The sequence below is a fragment of the Ornithodoros turicata genome, chromosome 5 (assembly GCF_037126465.1).
Source record: "Ornithodoros turicata isolate Travis chromosome 5, ASM3712646v1, whole genome shotgun sequence".
Lineage (NCBI taxonomy): Eukaryota > Metazoa > Arthropoda > Arachnida > Ixodida > Argasidae > Ornithodoros > Ornithodoros turicata.
Genome location: NC_088205.1, coordinates 14,980,703 through 15,000,121, shown reverse-complemented (window position 1 = coordinate 15,000,121; position 19,419 = coordinate 14,980,703). Strand labels below are relative to the sequence as shown.

General features: G+C 44.9%; 2 protein-coding genes across 3 annotated transcripts in view; one reads left to right on the top strand and one right to left on the bottom strand.

The window, feature by feature from the left end:
* LOC135394089 (bone morphogenetic protein 7-like) overlaps positions 1–19,419 on the bottom strand; it is a 43,379-nt gene that overhangs the window by 8,788 nt on the left and 15,172 nt on the right. The window contains exons 2-5 of one of the 2 annotated variants that reach the window (XM_064624585.1): positions 4,187–4,516; positions 3,482–3,674; positions 2,222–2,373; positions 318–503 (exon numbers count right to left, since the gene is read on the bottom strand). In XM_064624585.1, coding sequence (XP_064480655.1) covers positions 318–503; positions 2,222–2,373; positions 3,482–3,674; positions 4,187–4,516 — 861 coding nt within the window. Of the gene's footprint in view, positions 1–317; positions 504–2,221; positions 2,374–3,481; positions 3,675–4,186; positions 4,634–19,419 lie in introns of those variants that run through there. The other variant, XM_064624584.1, reaches the window with a different exon arrangement.
* Positions 9,972–12,867, top strand: LOC135395327 (E3 ubiquitin-protein ligase MARCHF8-like). The gene is made up of 4 exons (XM_064626558.1): positions 9,972–10,241; positions 10,313–10,422; positions 10,638–10,858; positions 12,688–12,867. Exons 1-4 carry the CDS (start codon positions 10,022–10,024, stop codon positions 12,815–12,817), a joined length of 681 nt encoding a protein of 226 aa, XP_064482628.1. The 5' UTR covers positions 9,972–10,021; the 3' UTR covers positions 12,818–12,867.

Genomic DNA, 19,419 nt, shown 5'->3' with positions numbered 1-19,419 from the left:
CCCATTTCTCATTCGATCTCTTCCTAATAGCTAGCAGGGGGCCGGTCCGACAAAGAAATACGCCAGCGCCTTGTTCCGTAAACCTTTGTCCCAAGCTGCACTAGTTGCGCGGACACAGGGTTGCCAGACTAAATTTCAAGGGAGTACATATTTCATAAGGAAAACCAGGAAGTGTTTCCTTGTGCATCCAGGTGATAACATCAGTAATCCAGGCAGGTGCACAACGAATGACTAGAGGGAGACAACCATGTGCCGACTCTATTGGACCGTGTTTGACAAGCTGACACACCACCGTTATGCTGCCACCATGTCCCTACCCGTATATGGGTTGCGTGCCTCTTGGTCGTTGTAACTTGTGTCTGCAGTGTGACGTCTCCGAGTGGACCGGGTCTTACGACTGGGAGCCTTGGCAGAGCCCTTCAGGAAGGCCACCATGAAGGGCTGTTGGTCCGCAGGGTCACCAGAGCCCATCAGACCAATCTCGTGAGGTTGGATCTCTCGTTCTATTACAGAGAGAAAACAAAGAAGATAGGAGCTCCATAATGAAAGTGCCTGAGGAATGGGCATAAGACAGAGAAAACACAACACGAAGCGCTCAAATGTACAAAAAGAGATTTGATGATCGGTGCTACAGGCCAGGAGTCTTGAACATGCGATCCCAGTTATGCTGTTCTGTAGGCATATAAAGAAATGTCATGTGCTTCATTGGGTTACATAGCGAAAGAGGTTATTATGAAGTTTTATTATGAAGTCAGTTGTACGGTATGTAGTTTTATGGCGTCACAAACCCATTTGTGCATCCCTGTAGGAAAAATTCTCCTTGGCTAACACGCTTTCGAAACTGGAGTCCTCGAGTGATGTGGCAGGAAACCACTCTTATCATGGATGTTATTAGTATGATTTCCATAAAAACTAGCACTTGTAGTTTGCAAGATTTCTGTCAAAGTTTCTGTTTCAATCAGCTACAAGAAACAACACGACACCCGTTTTCGATATGCCGAGGTAATCGTAATACAGTAGAATCTCGATGATACGATCACGGATGATACGAATTTCGGGATGATACGAATTATTTTCCGGTCCCGGCCGGAATGCCTATTCTTCCCATGTATTAGAGTTCGGATGATACGAACGCGTTATCTTGTCTTTACGGATGATACGAATGAGCCGAGGATGCCACAGAGGTCGTTCCCCCGTGACGCGACAGCACGAGAGTCATGCTGCTGCGTCTTTCGAAAAGGGAGGGCGATCCTCACCACGAACTCCCTTACATCATGTAGCGCAATGCAAGCAATGACTTTCCTTTTGGTGGTGGTGGAGATAAGATCAAAGGAATTGAACGGCCCGGAACCTTATCACCTTATCTCTGTTTTGACCTTTTTACCCCCCTCGCAACAATAAACCGCGAAGCTGTGTGACATCGCTCTGGCAGAAAACAGCGACCAGAACCCCAGAACGCGTGGAGGAAACATATCAGGACAACTTGTAGCAACATTACGCGTCACCATTCCGCAAGTCGGGTTCATCTAACGCCTGCTTGCTTTAGGAGAAGCTCGCTTTAGACCACTGTCACGCGACTCGCGGGTGAAAAGAACGTGCTATGTCTTTTGAATCATCTCGCGTATTTGGGCAGCATTGGCCAAAAACGGAGACACAAGAGCGTTACAACCGACCTCTTTCATTGACAGTAACGGAAAATGAACAGTCACTGTCTATTTTCTTGTCGCAAGTTTTATTTTGGTTTAATTCGTTTGATACGAATTTCAGATGATACGAATTTTTTCCGCGACCCCGCGAGGTTCGTATAATCGAGATTCTACTGTAATAGGTTTCGTAATGCCGTAAGGTGGTGTAGCATATATGCATAAATAAATAAATAAAAATGGTTCATTGATATCTCTTTGTTGTTGTGGAGGTAGTTCAGCTGCAGCACTGGGGTCTATTGTAGAAAAGCTTATTCGTATAAGGAACAGTTGAAAAATAGTGTCTCCATGTGTCACTTTTGACATTACTGGTTGCAAGACAGTGACTATCTTGGTCACTCAGAACTTCGTGGTCGTGAGAGTACAAAAAGAGCGCGTTGGTTGAAGGAATACAAGGTTAAGGAACGCGGCGAAGACACGGACTGAATCTGTGTTGTTCGTCTGCACCTTCTCCGCCTGCTCCATGTGTGTTAATGGTACGTTACTGTATTGAGCACCAGGTAGCCACGTGTCCTTACCAACAGAGTCTGAAGAAATATGAATCAGGAGACCCATGTTCTCGTTGGGAAAAGCAATCCATGTCAAGAAAGGATAGGTCACGTTGAACGTAAGCCAGCCATTGTTCTTCTCCGTCACTGTTACTTGGTCCACTGACTGCAAGATGATATCCCTTTGGTGATAGAAAGGTATATTGTGTTGGTGGTATGGTAGAGATGACCCCGATTCGCTTAGCACAACAAGTTGCCGCCCAAAGCCCATAAAGAAAGGAATAATCATGACTAGGGCCCGGGAGTTCATGCAAAATGCATATTTTTATCCGTTTCAGATTTTTCATAAAAAAATGCTATGAAAGCTACACAGATGCAGTTTTTGCAAGTGGGGCGGCCAGGATATGCGTTTCAAGGTGTTTAAAAACGAGGATGGATTTAAATAATGATTGGCTCCAATTCTGCTGGTTCCCATTTCCCCAAAAACACCTCATTAAATGTTTCTGGATTTTAGTTAATTAGTTGTCCAGTAGTTACACATGCTTTCTGACAGGATGTCCGCCTGGCCTCCCGCAAAAACAGCATTTGTATAGCTTTCATTCATCTATTTAAAATGTAATGGATAAAAATGAACACCTTGCATATGGTCATTGTAAAACCTGGGCACTGAAACTGACTGGGAATGAGGGTAGTTCTTTGCAAATTGTGTGAAATGATCCTTTTCAACATAAAATAGGTTATAAAATACATCTTGGCCAACAATTTTTTATGTGCACTTTTTATTATTACTATTTGACGTAGCTGTTTTTTACTGCACCGCTGCAGCAAGAGTATGCAGTCCATGCGGGACAGAAGTGAGTGAGTTCCTCAAACTCACTTGATAAATAAAAGTCATTTTTGTGTAATGTGAACAAATGACATTCCGTGTGAATGTCGTTCGCTGAAAATTACATTCAATTTTCCATGTGGCAGGCTTCATTTAGAATGTTTCAATGACACAATAAGGACATGTGTGGTGTTATGCCGATCAGGATGTTACTTTATGGACATCAATGTGGTACACAAAATGTGTAAAAATTTCACAGTACAAGAGAATGACTCCTTCCTAATCGTGGAACTGATAAAATACAAACCAACTAAGCATTCACAAAAAGACAACGATGGCAAAAAAAAAAACTATCAATCATGCGCGCACCTCTCCACAAAATGTTTGCACCTGTGATATGACAGAACATGTCTGTCTTGAAATGATCATGTAAACAGTTAACAAAAACTCTACATCACACATACTCGACCTTAGCTCCGTGCCGGAGCATGTCTATCCGAAGGTGATAAGTGCCATTGGATGGCAGATGTCCTCGCCGTAAATCTCTATACACGTTGAGTTCTGCCTTGATGGTATTCTCCTCTGGGGAGACATCTTGAACATCAAACCAGAACCTCCTGTTGTGGTCATGACGCAAATGAGGTGCTGGATGGTGGACTGGAAAAAAAAAGTTGTCAAAAATGTATGATGTTTTACCAGCATGTTGAAGGTGTTCTTCTTAGCCTGATACTCAAGTCTAATAACTAGGTTGGATAACGACTGTTGGTGAAAAGGTGCAACACGGGGCACAGAACCCGCACCTCTCGATTTCTGGTTAGAGATGTCACCGTTACAACACCCTTACTGTATACTGCTGTATTATGTGAAAAGCTTAAGCAGGAGAATCTCCCTTTAAGGAGTTGTCGCAAAATAATTTGGGGCATAGGAAACATCTTCCCCAGTGGTGTTGCCAGGGGGAGGTTCAAGCGCCCTCCCCTCGAACTTGTCCCTTTCGTAGTGCATTTGGGAAAGGGAAAATGGGGGTTAAATCCTCCTCCCCATGGAAAACTCCCATAGAACATAGAACCCCCTCTCAATATATTGTTCTGGCTACGCTACTGGTATTCCCTGTCCCGATACTAAATACATAAAGCAAAACATCAAACGTTTTAAGTGGAATATGAGCTCACCGTGATTGACAAAGCTCATAATAACGTCAGAGTCGTTGATCATTCGTACGCTTTGATTGTTTGTAACAAATTCGTTGTGTGATTTCGATGGGTCTAAGGTTATCTCGCCGTCATCCTCGTCCTTGAAAGAGTTGTACAAGTCCAGCAAATACTTGGGAGCTGAGTATTTCCTTTCGTGCATCTTTGGCTTTGGTCGGTGATGTAAACCGAGCAAGTTGAGTATTTCCTGTTGCATCTCCCGCCTGTCAGACTTTGGCAAAGTTCTATATATGATGGTCTGGTCAATACCATTGTCCGCGTAGAAACCAGACGACACAATCGTCCAGTAATCTGCGAAACAACACAAGAAAAACACGAGACAACATTTGAAACGCACCAACGGAGACATTTTTCAACTTTCGATTGCCTGTCACTTTTTTAAACGTAATTGCTACCGCTATCCACGTGAGCTTCGTACAACTAGCCGCTGCAACTCATCGTATTATTAAACAGTATCGTATTACTCATGGTATTACTCTGGTATTACTCAAGCAACCGTAAAAGTAAAGATGGAAAGACAGGAGCCGACAATCTTTGAATTAAAGAAAGCAGGCCAATTTCACTTCTCTATGACCTCCAAAGCACAAATATTTATAAAGCCAGAGGTTAGAGGTTAGAGTACGTAATCACTTATTCTTGTTTTGTTAGTTGCCACAAGCAAAGCCAAAATAAAGCTTAGCTAAGCCGCCAAAAGTAATGGCGTAAATGTTACTGAAACCTACAGCTTGTTAAAAGAAAATTTTTCACACTTTCCTGTGCAAGCCGTGCAACTTTGGCCGGCTACCTAGACCGTAGCCGCTGGCCGTAGCCGTAGCATAGCGTAGCATCCGCTCTATCTGCAGGGGTGTAACAAGTCTCGATCGAAACCACAAAACGATCTTTAAAAAGAAAAAAAAACATTGTTGCACAACGTTTTTGGTACATATTGGGCCCCAAATAATGGCTATGGGCATGGTTTCCCTCTTACGTGATGTGCTATGCGGAAGTATCGGTTAATCTAAACCGAAACAACAGTAGAGGAGGAGGCGACCAAAACTTCCCTTTCCCAGAGCTCCGCAGGAAACCGACGCATGACGTCACCGGGTATGTAGCGGTTTAGGAGCAGTTTGCAGTCATGGGTTCAGGCCATTGCAAACATGTATACATTTCATACAGTGGCGGATCCGGGGGGGGGGAGCGTTTGGGCGATCCCCCCCCCCCCAAAACGTCAGTTTATACATTGGATTTCCCTCTCTCCCTACCCCCACTACGAGCTTCGACAAAGGAACCGCCCCCCCCCCCCCAAACCGAGGGCCTGGATCCGCCCCTGATTTCATATGTCGCGGACGAGTGCGACGAAGTTGGTGGAAAGTGGACGCGGACAGCAACGTGTTCGCCGCGTATGACGGGTCTTTCTTCAGAGCTTCTACAATCTACTCTAGTAGCATATATGGTGGCCTCGATGTTGCGAATGTTGTCCAATGTGGGACAACGTTCATCAACATTTCACAAGATTCCTGCAACGTTAGCAAAGGTGGACCAACATTACTTGACATTCAGCAATGTTCATGCAACATAGCAGAGCAACGTTTGAGGAACGTTGCGGCTAGTTGCGGCCGAACGTTCCTGCAGCAATGTCAGACGTGGACCAACGTTACTTGACATTCATCAGTGTTCATGCAACATGGTAGAGCAACGTTGGGGGAACATTGCGGCTCGTCGTTTCCTAAACATTGTTTATTGACTTTCCAACAACATAACACTGCGTAACGCTCTCACTGGTTTTACAGCTCCACTCAGCAGATCATCACATTATAGACGAAAGCTTGAATTAAAAACGCAGTATATGACAGGAAGGCATGTCAAGGACGTCGTTGAGTACACTTCACTCTTGCAGATACAAAGGTTAACTTGGAAGACTCATCCTGGTCACAAGTTACAAGTCTGTTACAAGCTTTGTAAGCCCTACTTAAGGAGCATGCCCCAAAATATGCTGCATATGCCGGGTGTAAATAATTCGCGAACGGGTCCACCAACTTACGAACTTTCTTTTTCACAAGTATCTGCCCGATACCACCTACAAGCTGCGCACCGTGTGAAGGAGTGGGAGGCGCTCATTCTTTAAATAAAAATTCAAATGAGTTTCGTAAAAAAACATAACTTCTAAAGCAGGGCGCTGTGGGTACCCAAAATGGGTACTGCCCCTTTTGGGACCTTCAGTGGACACCTTTTAGAAAAAAATCTGCCACCGAAACGGGTCATTTGTTGCAGTTATTAATTGGTATCGGTTTACATATTTTTGTCACGGCTGGTCGCAGTGAAGCGCAAAATGACGCTCTTCCACTACCATATCCACCAATGAATTATTCCTTTTGCGCTTCACCGCGACAAGACGCGACAAAATATGTAAACCGAAACCAATTAATTACAGAAAGGGAAAAGGGGACAAAAGAAGAAGAAGAAGAATTAAATAGCGCACAAATACCTTCGCCAACCTCTTGCCAATATTACCTAAATGTCGGCATAACATTGCCTTTATGTGGAATGTTGCAGAATCATGTTGCAGTAATGTTGCAAGAACATATTTTCCAGCAACGTTGTCAGTATGTACCTTGAAGAGAACAATAACGACGTTTAGGCAACGTTTAGGCAACATAGTGTGCTACCAGGGACCAGGTATATTCGTACCACTTTGAGCCTTCTTTATGCGTATACGCCCCATTGAGTTGGCATATGAGGAGTACGGGAAGAGCGCAGTAACAGCGTGGCTCTGCAACACTATTCGTTCTTGGAAGACTCTTAGCTCATGCATCAGGCGTGCTGTGATGTCGAACATATCAGATTCGCAATGGTCGGGACATATATTCTACTCTGTGTCGAATCATTCCAGTCTTGCGGAGCCCTGCCTCCCACTCACGGCGACGCGCTTTTAATCTCTCGGGAAGCGAAAATAAGCAACGCAGGGGTGGATCTAGGATTTTCCCGAGGGGGGGGGGGGGGTCCGCTGTGAACAAGTGCCACGTGCATGCTGGGATTGGTTCACTGAACCCTACGTTCATGTCTGGAATTGGGGGGGCTCAGACCCCTGGACCTCCCCCCCCCCCCCCCCTAGATCCGCGCCTGAGCAACACCCGACGTAGAAGTCGACTTGTTGGCGCAAATTTTGATGCAACACCTCGCACCACATCCCTTATCGCTTTATTGTTACAGAAGAAGCGAGAAAACGACAAGACGTTGAATGCACACAGCACAGATCAAGCGGACGCATACCCTGTGACGCAGAACGGCCGCCCAATGTTGCTTGCAATGCTTGCAACACGTCCTCCCAGAGGCGGCTCAGAGCCGCTGCTCCTCACATTTCAAAAATCATTTTTGTGACGTCTGCGCCGTTTTCAGCCGAGATATTCCGTAACTGCGTTCGAAACATGTCAATAACAGTAAAGGTAACAGGATCGAGACTGCAACCGATTTTCTTCCGAAGTCCGCCAGGATGTCGAAGGGCTCCGGGAAATCTTTTTGAACGTTAGTTAGAACATCCTGTATATTCGTACTTTCCAAAGAGTTTTACTTTCACGGGGAAATTATTTATAGCAAGTGCTATTAGGGCACTGAGTATGTTGTACTTCGACTGCTTTCATTTCATTTATTATTCCCATGGTGAGTATTACATAACGGAGTGGGCTTTCCTTCAACCCTCCAAGTTCTTCGATTGACCCATCAAGGCCTTCCAAAGAAAGATAGTCATTGTCGCTCTATGCGGTTACTTCTGAAGAGTGTTGATAATTGCATTCCTTTTAAGAGGTATGTTCTTTCGGAACGAACCTCTTTCATAATTGCCTATGTGCATGTGCGTGTGGCGCCTGTCACCTTGGACCTATAGAGTCACTAAATAGGGACCAGAGTAGCGACACTAAGCCACGCCGGCGAGCATGACCGCCATCTTGGGTCGGGCGGCGTCACCTAGCAACGGGACGCCAATCTCCCCCTTCTCCGCCGGAGAAAAGCGCGCAGCCGAGCCAGCTCGCAACTGAGGAAGCCGGTTTTGGACAGGGAAAGATAGCAGAAACGGTAACAGAAACGGAAACGGTTATCGCACAGTTAGAATACCTGAAACAGAAACGGAAGCGACAATAATTTACGGTAATAATTCGAGTACCGCAGGACACGAATTATTGCAATTCTTCACCATATCATGTAGATAAATTTATGAAATAAACCTCAATGAAGCAAACTAAAATTAACTGAAGAACTAAAACTAAAATGAACTATCAAGCTGGCACATATAAGTAAGTAGTATACAGTGAATAGAAGAAGCATAGTGAAAAGGAAGCGAGAGGAGGGTGTACGCCTTTTTGTGTCAATTATCAAATATCCAAATTGACACAAAAAGGCGTACACCCTCCTCCCGCTTCGAATCAGAAGCGATAACCCTATATCATTCCTGGCAATGGGTGGCGCAGAGCGTGCTATGCGGTGAAGTTCTGTTTTTAGAGTGTGGAGGGGACTCGACATGGACGGCACATTCTTAGAAGGAGAAACCACCTGACACGATCGGCCCAATCGAGGACACCGAACGGGGGCTCCGGCCCGGAAAAGGAATGCGATACTCTGTACCCCTATGTAGTGACTTTACTTGAACTCGTCGCGGAATTTTCTCACCGCACTCGACAGATGACTGTCTACGCATCCGATTCATGTGATTCATCACAGAGCCTCTGCCGATTTAGGCGAAACCACGGGTGAAACCAACGTTGGGCACCGCTCCTCTTCGAGTACGTACGACGCATACTCAGGAGACGCGACGGCGCAACAGCTCGACTGGCGCAGCTCCAGTTTTACGTATGGCGCACCACGACAAGGGCGATTTGTCGGAGAGCAGCTAGGCTGCGACGTGACTAGGGAAGGAGGTCCAACGGATCTCTTTCCCCAATCACGTCGCAGATAGAGCTGAATGCACCCTTAATACCGGTCTGCAACGAGTGGAGAAAGAAAATGTATTGGAGACTGCATAGGTCACCTCGCACAATACCCCCATCTTGTTAACTTTTCCTTTCCACGAAAAAGTAATTAGTTACTGCAAGCAGTAACTCAAAACTACGTTATTTCCCGGGACCGACGACGACCTTCCGGCATGACCACACTGTTCTCGTGGGGTAAAAGAAACTGTGTCCGTCCCTGAAACTGGAAAGTTCCCGTGAGTTGATGGAGTCGAAGTGCGCTTTGCAGGACGCGGGCACTAATCCATAATCTCGTTTCAATCCCAGAAAATGTACGAATGCGCAGAGGTACCCTGAAGCAGGGCTTAGCCGAAAACCACAGGAGTGGGAGTGTTCGCCTGCAGCTTCATAAGAGCCCTTCCATTACCAGAGACGGTAACGAAACTGGAAGGATAGTATCGGAACAGAAACTGGAAGGATAGTATCGGAACAGAAACAGGAATGCAATCGTTACATTACCCTGGTTTGGTACTGTTGCATCCATTTTGATCACAAAAATAAATACATAATAAATGTACGGGGGAACGATAATTGCAGACGTAAACATCATTTTTATTTAGAAAAACAAAAACAAAAAAGAAGTGGTAGCAAATAAGGTTATGGCTTAATAACTTTCATTGCTACGTTTTAGAAAAAAATTATTAACTGTTCCTTCTTCTCTCTTTTTTTCTTTTCTTCAATAAACAGCCTGACCATACCCGCACGTATTACACTTAATAAAAATTACCCCGTAATACTTTTGTCACTAACTCTTTCCTTTTCGGCTTCAACAACCGTGGTGCGCGTGCATCATGAGCGCACGAGCATGGGTGAGACGTAGATGGATTGGAAGAAGAACCTGCAGAACATGAGCAGCACTGTGGCGGCGTCAGGCAATACAAACAGCCCTCAGGGCGGAGAAGCACAGAAGACGCCTTCGGAACCATCTGCGGCATCTGAGGAGTCTCTCGTGCAGCAGATGCCTCAGCAAGAAGAACTGTGCCGTTTCTGCGCCATGGGAGACCAGCACGAAGCCCTCATCACCCCCTGCAACTGCGAAGGTGGGCCAAGACCCACTCAACTGGCGGAGAGCACCGATCGCCATTTTTACGGGGCGTGTATTGCTTTGCAGGAATCATTTCTCAGTCCCACCAGTCATGTTTGGAGAAGCGCATACTGCAGAATGGACTGCGAACATGTTCCCTTTGCGACTTCAAATACCAGTACAGGATGAAGAGGAAGGTAAGTTAAAGGAGCCCAGAAAAGCCACGCAAAAGATTTTGTTTCTGGCGAATTACGAAAGGACGTAACTTGACGTAAATATGCTGACTCGCGCAAGACGACTGACAGGTGACAGCAAAGGCACATTTCTATCACCTTCGTATTATGCGCCATATTTTAAAATCGTGGTTTCAAATTACGTGAAACATACGTGTCTACGATTTTGCTTTGTGTAGCCGCTTCGTAACTGGCTCCAAGCGAGCGAGCATCGGGACGACGTGTTCCAGCTGTCCATGATGCTGACCCAGTACACGTGCGACCTCACCGTCATTATCTTGGCGAGCATCACGGGACTTCAATTCCTACTCCAGGCTCCTTTTGTCGCTGCCATTATATCAGCTTTTGTCTGCTCAGTTTGCATCATCTTCTGGTCTACCTATCTCATCAACGACGTATGGTACGCTTCTATGCTCCATCTCTCCAGTGTGGCACGTATGGGGGAGGATTCAGGATTTTTCTTGGGGGGTCCAGTCTTGGACAGCATGCTACATGCGCTACCAAGGGTCAGTTAACGTTGTGAAGACAGGACATCCGGAATCCCCTTCTATAGAACCGCGCCTGGTTGCACCCGTTACCAAAAATAATGTAACGTGATACCGATACTCATTACCTAAAAATCAGCGAAATATCTAATCGATACGCGTTTTCTAAAGTAATGCAATACTGCTACCGTTACTCATAAAGCGGTATCGCGCTACTTCTGAAATTTGAAATATTTTTTGTATTCATATTGAATTCGAACATGCTTGCTATAGCAGGCCATGGTCTATTTATTGAACACATTTGATAGCGTGCGTGGGATATATGTGTGGTAATGTGACAATCCAAGGACAGCAACCTGGCATTAATACCTCTAGAGTGTGTGTGCAGATAAACCTAACCGACATTTGCGCACTTAGCTTGTTGTCGACGAACTTCCGGTGGCGCACGATGGCGCATTTAGGCGTGCGAAATCTACAGAAATATTGTGGAAGTCACACTCAGCTTAGAAAATAAACAGAGCGATGAAAACGTCAGCCTCCGTGTATCAGAATGGGGCAACATGGCGGACGCAGGAGAGTTGTGTTCAGTTACCGCTAGGGGAGCTATCGGTGCCGAAATCGAAACTATGTACCACATGGATGCTCATCGGGTAATGTCCCTAGCGGTACCTGCACATAACTCTCCTGACACCGCCATGCACTACCAATGCACTGCCATGTTGCCCTATTCCAATGCACGGAAGCCGAGTATGACTTCCACGATTTTTCTGTAGATTTCGCACGCATAAATGCGCCATTGCGCGCCGGAAGTTCGTCAGTTGAGTAGAGAACAAGCTGAGTGCGCAAATGCCGGTTAGGTTTATTTGCACACACGGTCTATAGTCTTTCGGTGCGACAAGGCTGCATTTAATCCCAGAATCAAGGGCATATATACCAATGAATCATCCCGTCGGTTTATCCTGATGTAATTCATAAAGGCGTCAAATGGTTCATCAGTCAAAGCTGAAGGGTCGTTCTGTTCAGGGACCAAGAAATACCTATATACACTCTTGAAAATGAACTTCACCGCATAGCACGCTCCTAGCCAATCATCACCTCGAATGATATCCTTATCTGCCCTGATTTGTTGAAAACGGGGGGCGTACACCTTTTTTGTGACACTTATGCTGTTCATAATTGTCACAAAAAAGGCGTACACCTCCCATTTTCAACACATCAGGGCAGATAACGATATCATTCGAGATGATGGTTGGTGAGGAGTGTGCTATGCGTGAGTTCATTTCTAAGAGTGTAGTATTATGCAGGCACACACGTACAGCCCTTTTGTAGAGCGCATGGCGCGATTCCGTTCCCAGGACACGTGGCGACCGCGCGATTAGCGCTAACGATAGCCCTAAGCTCTTGGCACAGTGTCCTAAAATGCAGCTTGGTGCCTCACCGTCTCACACCGTGTAAGCGTTCCACTGCGAAAAGTGAAGGGCTTTCGGAACTTAACAACAGCGTTCCTAGCACGTCAGGCCACACTAACCGCATAGCACACTCCTAGCCAGCCATCATCTCGAATGATATCGTTATCTGCTCTGATTTGTTGAAAACGGGGGGCGGCACAGTATAGGCTCCGCCTCCCGTTTTCAACAAATCAGGGGCGAGAACGTTGTCATTCGGGATGATGGTTGACTAGGAGCGTGCTGTGTGGTGCAGTTCATTTCTAAGAGCGCAGATGTCTGACTCTTTTCATGTGCAGGAAATATGCCCGACCGCTCCGCAAATGGATGAAGCAGAACACTGTTGTGGTGCTGCGGGTACCGAAACGCGACATCGAGAATCCTGACGAAAACTGTGATTCCACCGTGGAACTCGGCGTGCGGGACTAGCCGCTGCTCTCGCAACGTAATTTAAAAATAAATAATTTGTATATCTGCAAGGAGTCTTCGCTTCACGCTAGTAAGCAGTTCTCAGGCACTCATCCTGTAGACACTTCACCGCATAACGCACTGTGTATCCCGGATGACGTCGTGCTCTCTCCTGATTTGTTGAAAACGGGAGCCGTACGCCTTTTTGTGACACTTGCGCATTGTGCGCAGCGGTTGTTCTGTTAGCTCGTTATGTGCCACAGTGTATATAGGAAATATCTGCTGGATGCATAGTGACATAAGATATTACTTTTCTGTTGCCCTGTTTCATTCTTTTAAGATTGCAGACTGTGTTCACTCTAAAAACAGAACTTCGCCGCAATGCACGCTGCGCGCCAACCATTGCCGTGAATGATAGGGTTATCGCTTTTGATTGATGAGAGAGGGAGGCGTACGCCTTTTTGTGGCAATTACCATATATCTAAATTACCAGAACAAGGCGTACGCCCCTCTTTCTCCTCGAATCAGAAGCCTTCGTTAACCCTATCATTCGTAGCAATGGTTGGCGCACATCGTGCTATGCGGTGAAGCTCTGTTTTTAGAGTGTGCAAACTATTTTCGTTGAGATCATCACATAACAACAAGAAGGAACTGCCCTCTGCAGTTGCCGCCAGTTCTCAGAATGTAGCTCGTGTTCCCGTTCGCGTAGGAAACGTCGAGATTTCTGGGGAAGATTCTGGTGATAGCGTATTGTTACGCTTATACTCGTGATTCTTCGATGACAGAGTTCGCGTGCACTCAAGCACCGCTTGCGCCGATAAGATAGTAAAGGCCGGCATGCACAACCTGACCGTATGACATGCATGCTCTGCCACAACCATTGCGCCATATAACGGAAAAGGCTATCGGAACGCCGTTACTTTCCCCGGTTTTCTTGAAGCTCTTGCATTTATTTCGATTACAAAATAAATTCATGTAGGACCGATACTTACAGACGTGGGAATAATGTTTCTTCGAAAAACAAAACAAATGAGACGTGGTAGCAAATAAGGTTATTGCTTGAATAGCTTTCATTGCTAGATATCAGGAAGAAACTTTTCTTTGTGCTTTTTTGTTTTGTTTTGGCATATCTGCACATATATTATTATGTCATAGTGTAATTGCTTCAGCAGCCATGGTGCAGCATGAGCGCATAATAAGCTTGAGCGGGATGCTTCTCGCTGTATACACTTGCTCGCCTCTCGTATACACTTGTCTCTCGTTAATAAACCTCTACCTGAGAATCGTCATCATGACGTTGGTAGACACACTGAAACCGAAACAAATCGGAATAGGGGACGGCTGGATTCCACGGATGGGTACTTGTTCGCTGCCTCCAATTAAAAGATCGGAGGTCACGTCCCTTTCAGGGACCATCGTAATCCCCCCAAGACCGTGGCTTTCGGGAGCAACCTTCTTCGCCCCCTAGCTTTGAGTGTAGTTCAACTCTACCAAATTGGTGGCACTGTCGAACACTATGACGCCATTTGTTTACAAACAGGGACAGGTCTATCGACTGGAGAGCGATGTTTACGCCTTTTTGTAGAAATTAACGTACATCCACACTGTCACAAGAGGGCGTATGCCCACTACACTATTAGAAATGAACTTCACCACATAGCACGCTCCTAGCCAACCATCATCCCGAATGACAACGTTCTCGCCCCTGATTTGTTGAAAACGGGAGGAGGAGCCTATTTTGTGCCGTGCATAAAGGCACAAAATAGGCTCCTCCTCCCGTTTTCAACAAATCTAGAGCGAGAACCTTGTCATTCGGGATGATGGTTGGCTAGGAGCGTGCTATGTGGTGAAGTTCATTTTTAAGAGTGTACCAGCGAGCAGATTTTGTATCCATTCGGCTATATGCCTGGAATTTCGACCGTCATGTTTCAGAACGAATGATAAATTAATAGCAATAAATAGAAATAAATAGAACGAATAGACTATCTACGACAAGGAAGCGCCGTGGAGTGTACATAACCCATGACAGCGTGTCTGCTTTTGCCCAACTCGGTAGGTTATTTTTGAATTATGTTATGTTATGTTATGTTATGTTATGTTTGTCTCGCACAATGGGCGCCACCAGCATTGGGGTATAGGTAGGGTTCGGCGTTTTCGGTTTTAATTGAAAAATATACGCCGGGTAAGTTTTCTTTCATTCGATTTTAATCGAAAAACATCGAATACAGAGAGACATTCCAGGAACGATGACAGAGATAAATTTCTGCACATGTCCAGCAAGTTGTTGATGCAGATAAAGAAAAAAAAATACAGAAATACGATGGTTGTGAAAAACGTCCGTTTACCTTTTCTTTCTTGTTTTCTGAACAACGCGTCCTGGAGTAGTCAGTCCCGAGTTGCTCGGGACTAACATCGCGATTTTTCTTTTCTTTTACTAATCAATCAATCCGTTTACTTTTACATTTTACAGTGTATACGTCATGTTGAATGAGCGTCGTTCGGGAATTACGTTGTCGTTTCTATTCGCCGATAACCATCGGGTAAAGCATGTACATACCAGGAAAAATATCGAAAAGCGCCGATTTTGTGAAAATCAATAAACATGGAAAAACGTACGCCGAATTCGCCGAAAAATAAAAACCGAAAACGTGGAACCCTGGGTATAGGGCCCCTGCGATGAAGCTCCCCAATCATCATCATCATCATCAATTAAGGTTAAACAACAACGAAGAAAATAATCGCCTTCATTTTGACGGTGAAGATTGAAAGGATCACGAGAAGAACACCATGACCATTTACAGGTGGCAACGAGCAGCCATATCACTCTGTACCTTTTATTGTAACTTTTAGCGACGTGTAACCTCTATATAGAGGTCGACGTAGATTTCAAAATATCGTATAGGTTACCCGCCCTAACCTCTATTTAGAGGTCAAAAACGACTTGTAACCTGACATTGTAGGAGCTATTGAAGTTACTTTTGAGTTCAACCAAAATCCAATCGCCGTAACTTATAAATGAAACCTTTATATAGGGACGTTGTAACTTCGGCGTTGAATTCGGCGTCTGCATTTCATTCGTTTGTTTTTCTTGTTTGTTTGCGAAGTAACCTTTATAAAAGGTACTGCTCAAAAGTTACTGTATTCTTGTTCTATAGCCGCATATTCAATACGAGAGTTTAGGATCAATGTGGGCTACGTTATTGCGTCTCTGTTTCTGCATGCATGAACTGCGGATCGCGTTCAGAATTATGAAGAAAACACAGGATTGAAGTAATGGAACTTTATCCTGGCTACCGTATATACAAAGTTTCCGTTGTTACGCTTTTGCTGGACAGTCTAGCAACGCTGATCGCAGCGCCCGTCTGTCTCTTCAACACAGTTCAACGGTTCAACACAGTGTGTTTCATATGTGTGTTACGTCCCTTCTTTGCTTAATCCTTCCTCATCCTTGTGTTTTACTTCCTCATGTGCCTCTGATTTACCACAGTTGCGTCGCTGACGTGTCATTCTCAGATATCGGAAAGGTAGAGGAACGTTATCGACGTATTGGTACAGGGACCCGCAACAACGTGTGGACTGTAAAGATTATACCTCGTTGAAACTGAATGTCGATGACCACCGCTGAAGTGTCGGTATTGTGACGTCCTCGTGCTCCTGCCTCTGCTGTAGTGCCAGGTTTGCAAATTAAATGATAAATACTTTGCAGTTACAGTAATTCCTTTATTTTATTTGTTGTGCATGTGAATCTGTGCATGTATAGTGATCACTCGTTTTTCGCCGCTGGACATCTATAGGTGAATTACGTATCTATGTTGCAAAAGACAGTTTGTGTTCTGCACTGATGAGAGCTAATTTTGAATACCATTTGTTATGTAGCGTCTGTGAAGAGGCAGGCGTCTTATAGAGGCAGCCATGCCTGGCAAAACACTAACTTTTTCGTCTGTGTGGCGGTCAGGAGACAGTATAACCTCTATTTATAGATGATCTGTGTAACGTTTATAGAGGGTATTGCCCATATAGGTTACAGGGTCACTTTTGAAATAGAGGGTAAAAATTTTGAAAATGTTATCCTTTACTAGACGGTACTAGATTTATCCTCTACGCGACATCGCCGAAACCCCAACCATCGAATTTTGCACAGACTTTCAGTAAAGTAGATATCCATGACCTGCAAAATGGGGATATTGGAAGATGTACCGAAGGTGTACTCAAGGGATACAGTGATGCAACATGTTATTAGGACCCACTTTCCTTGACGTAATGAGTGGAAAATACGATATCGGACACAAACAATCGATGTCAATGGATCGGATAAGGACGACAAGGAAAGGGCATAGTGCATCTGTTTCAGAAAGCGTGCGGTACAGCTCAGCTGTTTAGGCAACCATGCACAAAGGGGGCTGTTTTCGATATGCAACTATACGACCAAGGTCTCTGACAGGCTACGTGGTACGATAACCAGCCGCCTGTAGACACCAATAATTGCGCAACACAAGTAATCAAATAATTGCACTTTTAGTTACACTTTAAAGTACGTTATGGTGATATTTTGCTGGAAGTATCTCCCGCATATAACCAGCATCTTTTCCCCCCTTCGTGCTACTGCCCCCACGAAGCAAGTGCGGCGTTGGCAAATGGAGAGTTGACAGCTGTTAGTACGCGTCCTAGGCCGACTTCAGGGGAACTGTGCCCACGTCCGTCTCTCCCGCGTTAATTCATCGTACGCCACTCGATGTCGATTTTACTGTACAGTTGCGTTATCGCTTGCGACACATGGATCTAAGCTGCCGTCACTGTGCTGAAAGATGGCAGTTGAAAAAAAAAAAAAAAAAATCAGCTACCAGCTCGCGTGGCGTAGTGGTTTGCATGATCGCCTTTCACACTTTAAAATTTTATAGATCTTCTTGTGTGTAATTGGATGATACCCTAACTGATTACTTTTTTTGTATAAATCAACGCCTTATGATGGAAGTACACCTTCCAGGAGAGGCGCTAATTCATCACCATCTGGGCTGTAATCGAGTGATACCCTAACTGACTCCATTGTTGGTGTGAATCAACACCCGGAAACAATGACGTAACGTGTGCAGCTTATAGTTTCCATAGTAAGTGTATCATGCATATCAATCAGTCAATCAATCAATCAATCAATCAATCAATTTATTGAGCTCTCAAAAGACCCATACGGGCGTTACATGGGAGGAGTGGGTTACAGGAGGTGAGGAAAAGATAATACATAGAAAAAAAAGGCAGTAAAACAGCAACAACACATGGAAACAACAACAACAACGTTATACAAGTAGGTTACACAAGGTATCATAAATGACGCAAGATTTATTAACTTGAAATAGAACTACGAAATTGAGACAGGTCAGTTATTGTAACGATGTGGGGCGGGAGGTTATTCCAATCAATGGCAGTCTTGGGGAAAAAGGAATTTGAAAATGATTGAGTGTTACATTTTAAGCGGGCGACTTTGAGTTCGTGGTCGATGCGAGATGATATTCTGTGAGGAGGATTGATATAGGATGACCTGATGGCAGGAGAATTGTAGAACTTGTGAAACAGTGATAAGCGTGCGGCCCTCCTACGGACGTGCAGTTCGGCCAGGTTGATGTGCTTTTTAATGAAGATATACTTGTATATGATGAGTAGTTACTAGCAGGGAAGGGTAACGGTAATGGTAACGGAAACAGAAACGGTATATTACCGAAATTGAAGATGGTAACGATAACGGAAACGGAAACGCATACCACGGTCCTCCATTACCGGAAACAGAAACGGAAACGAATTTATCGTCCGGTATTGAATTCGGGTAATGGCTATTCCTGTTGTGCGATGACATTTGAGTGACTTTCCATTTTTTGTCTTTGTATTTTGATGACTTCATTCCCTGTAATGCTATAAATACTACGCGAGAGCATGGAAAGAAAGCGCAAAATGGGTCTCGAGGGTGCATCCCTCACTTACCTCGCCCCAGTCCTCATGACTCCATGACATCGACACGTGACTATACTTCACCATAGCACGAGGATGCCAGTCTATGATTTTCAGTTACTTATTTTGTACTTTTTTATTTTCACTTTGGCCATGGCAGTATTATTTACCATTGAGAGCGTCCGTTTATGAATGCGACATTGGATGGAAGTTACGCCCATCTTGAGTTGCTGGACTCAGAGTGACTGAAGACTGAAAACATGTTCCTACATATATATATATTTTATCTTGCAAGATGTGCACATCCTAACGACGTAAAATTACTTGTGGAGTGTGTACGCGTGACACCGAAGCAGCACTTGGGCAAAACAGGGTGCTGACAGAGCCGGACGGGCTGTCCTCCCGTAGCTCTGTAACAACCGTTTCATTGCCGGAAACAGTAACGGAAACGAAATGGAAACGAAATTGAAAGGCGCTGGTATCAGAAACGGATAACGGAAATGAAAATATAGCAGTAACAAAAATGGAAACGGTAACCAAAATGCGTCCGTTATCCTTCCCATGGTTACTATAGTGATGAACCTGGTTGCGCGGTTTTGAACGGCTTCGAGGTCGCGCACAAGGTAAGCAGTAGATGAATCCCATACGGCAGAGGCATACTCTAGCTGAGGCCGGACTAATGTGAT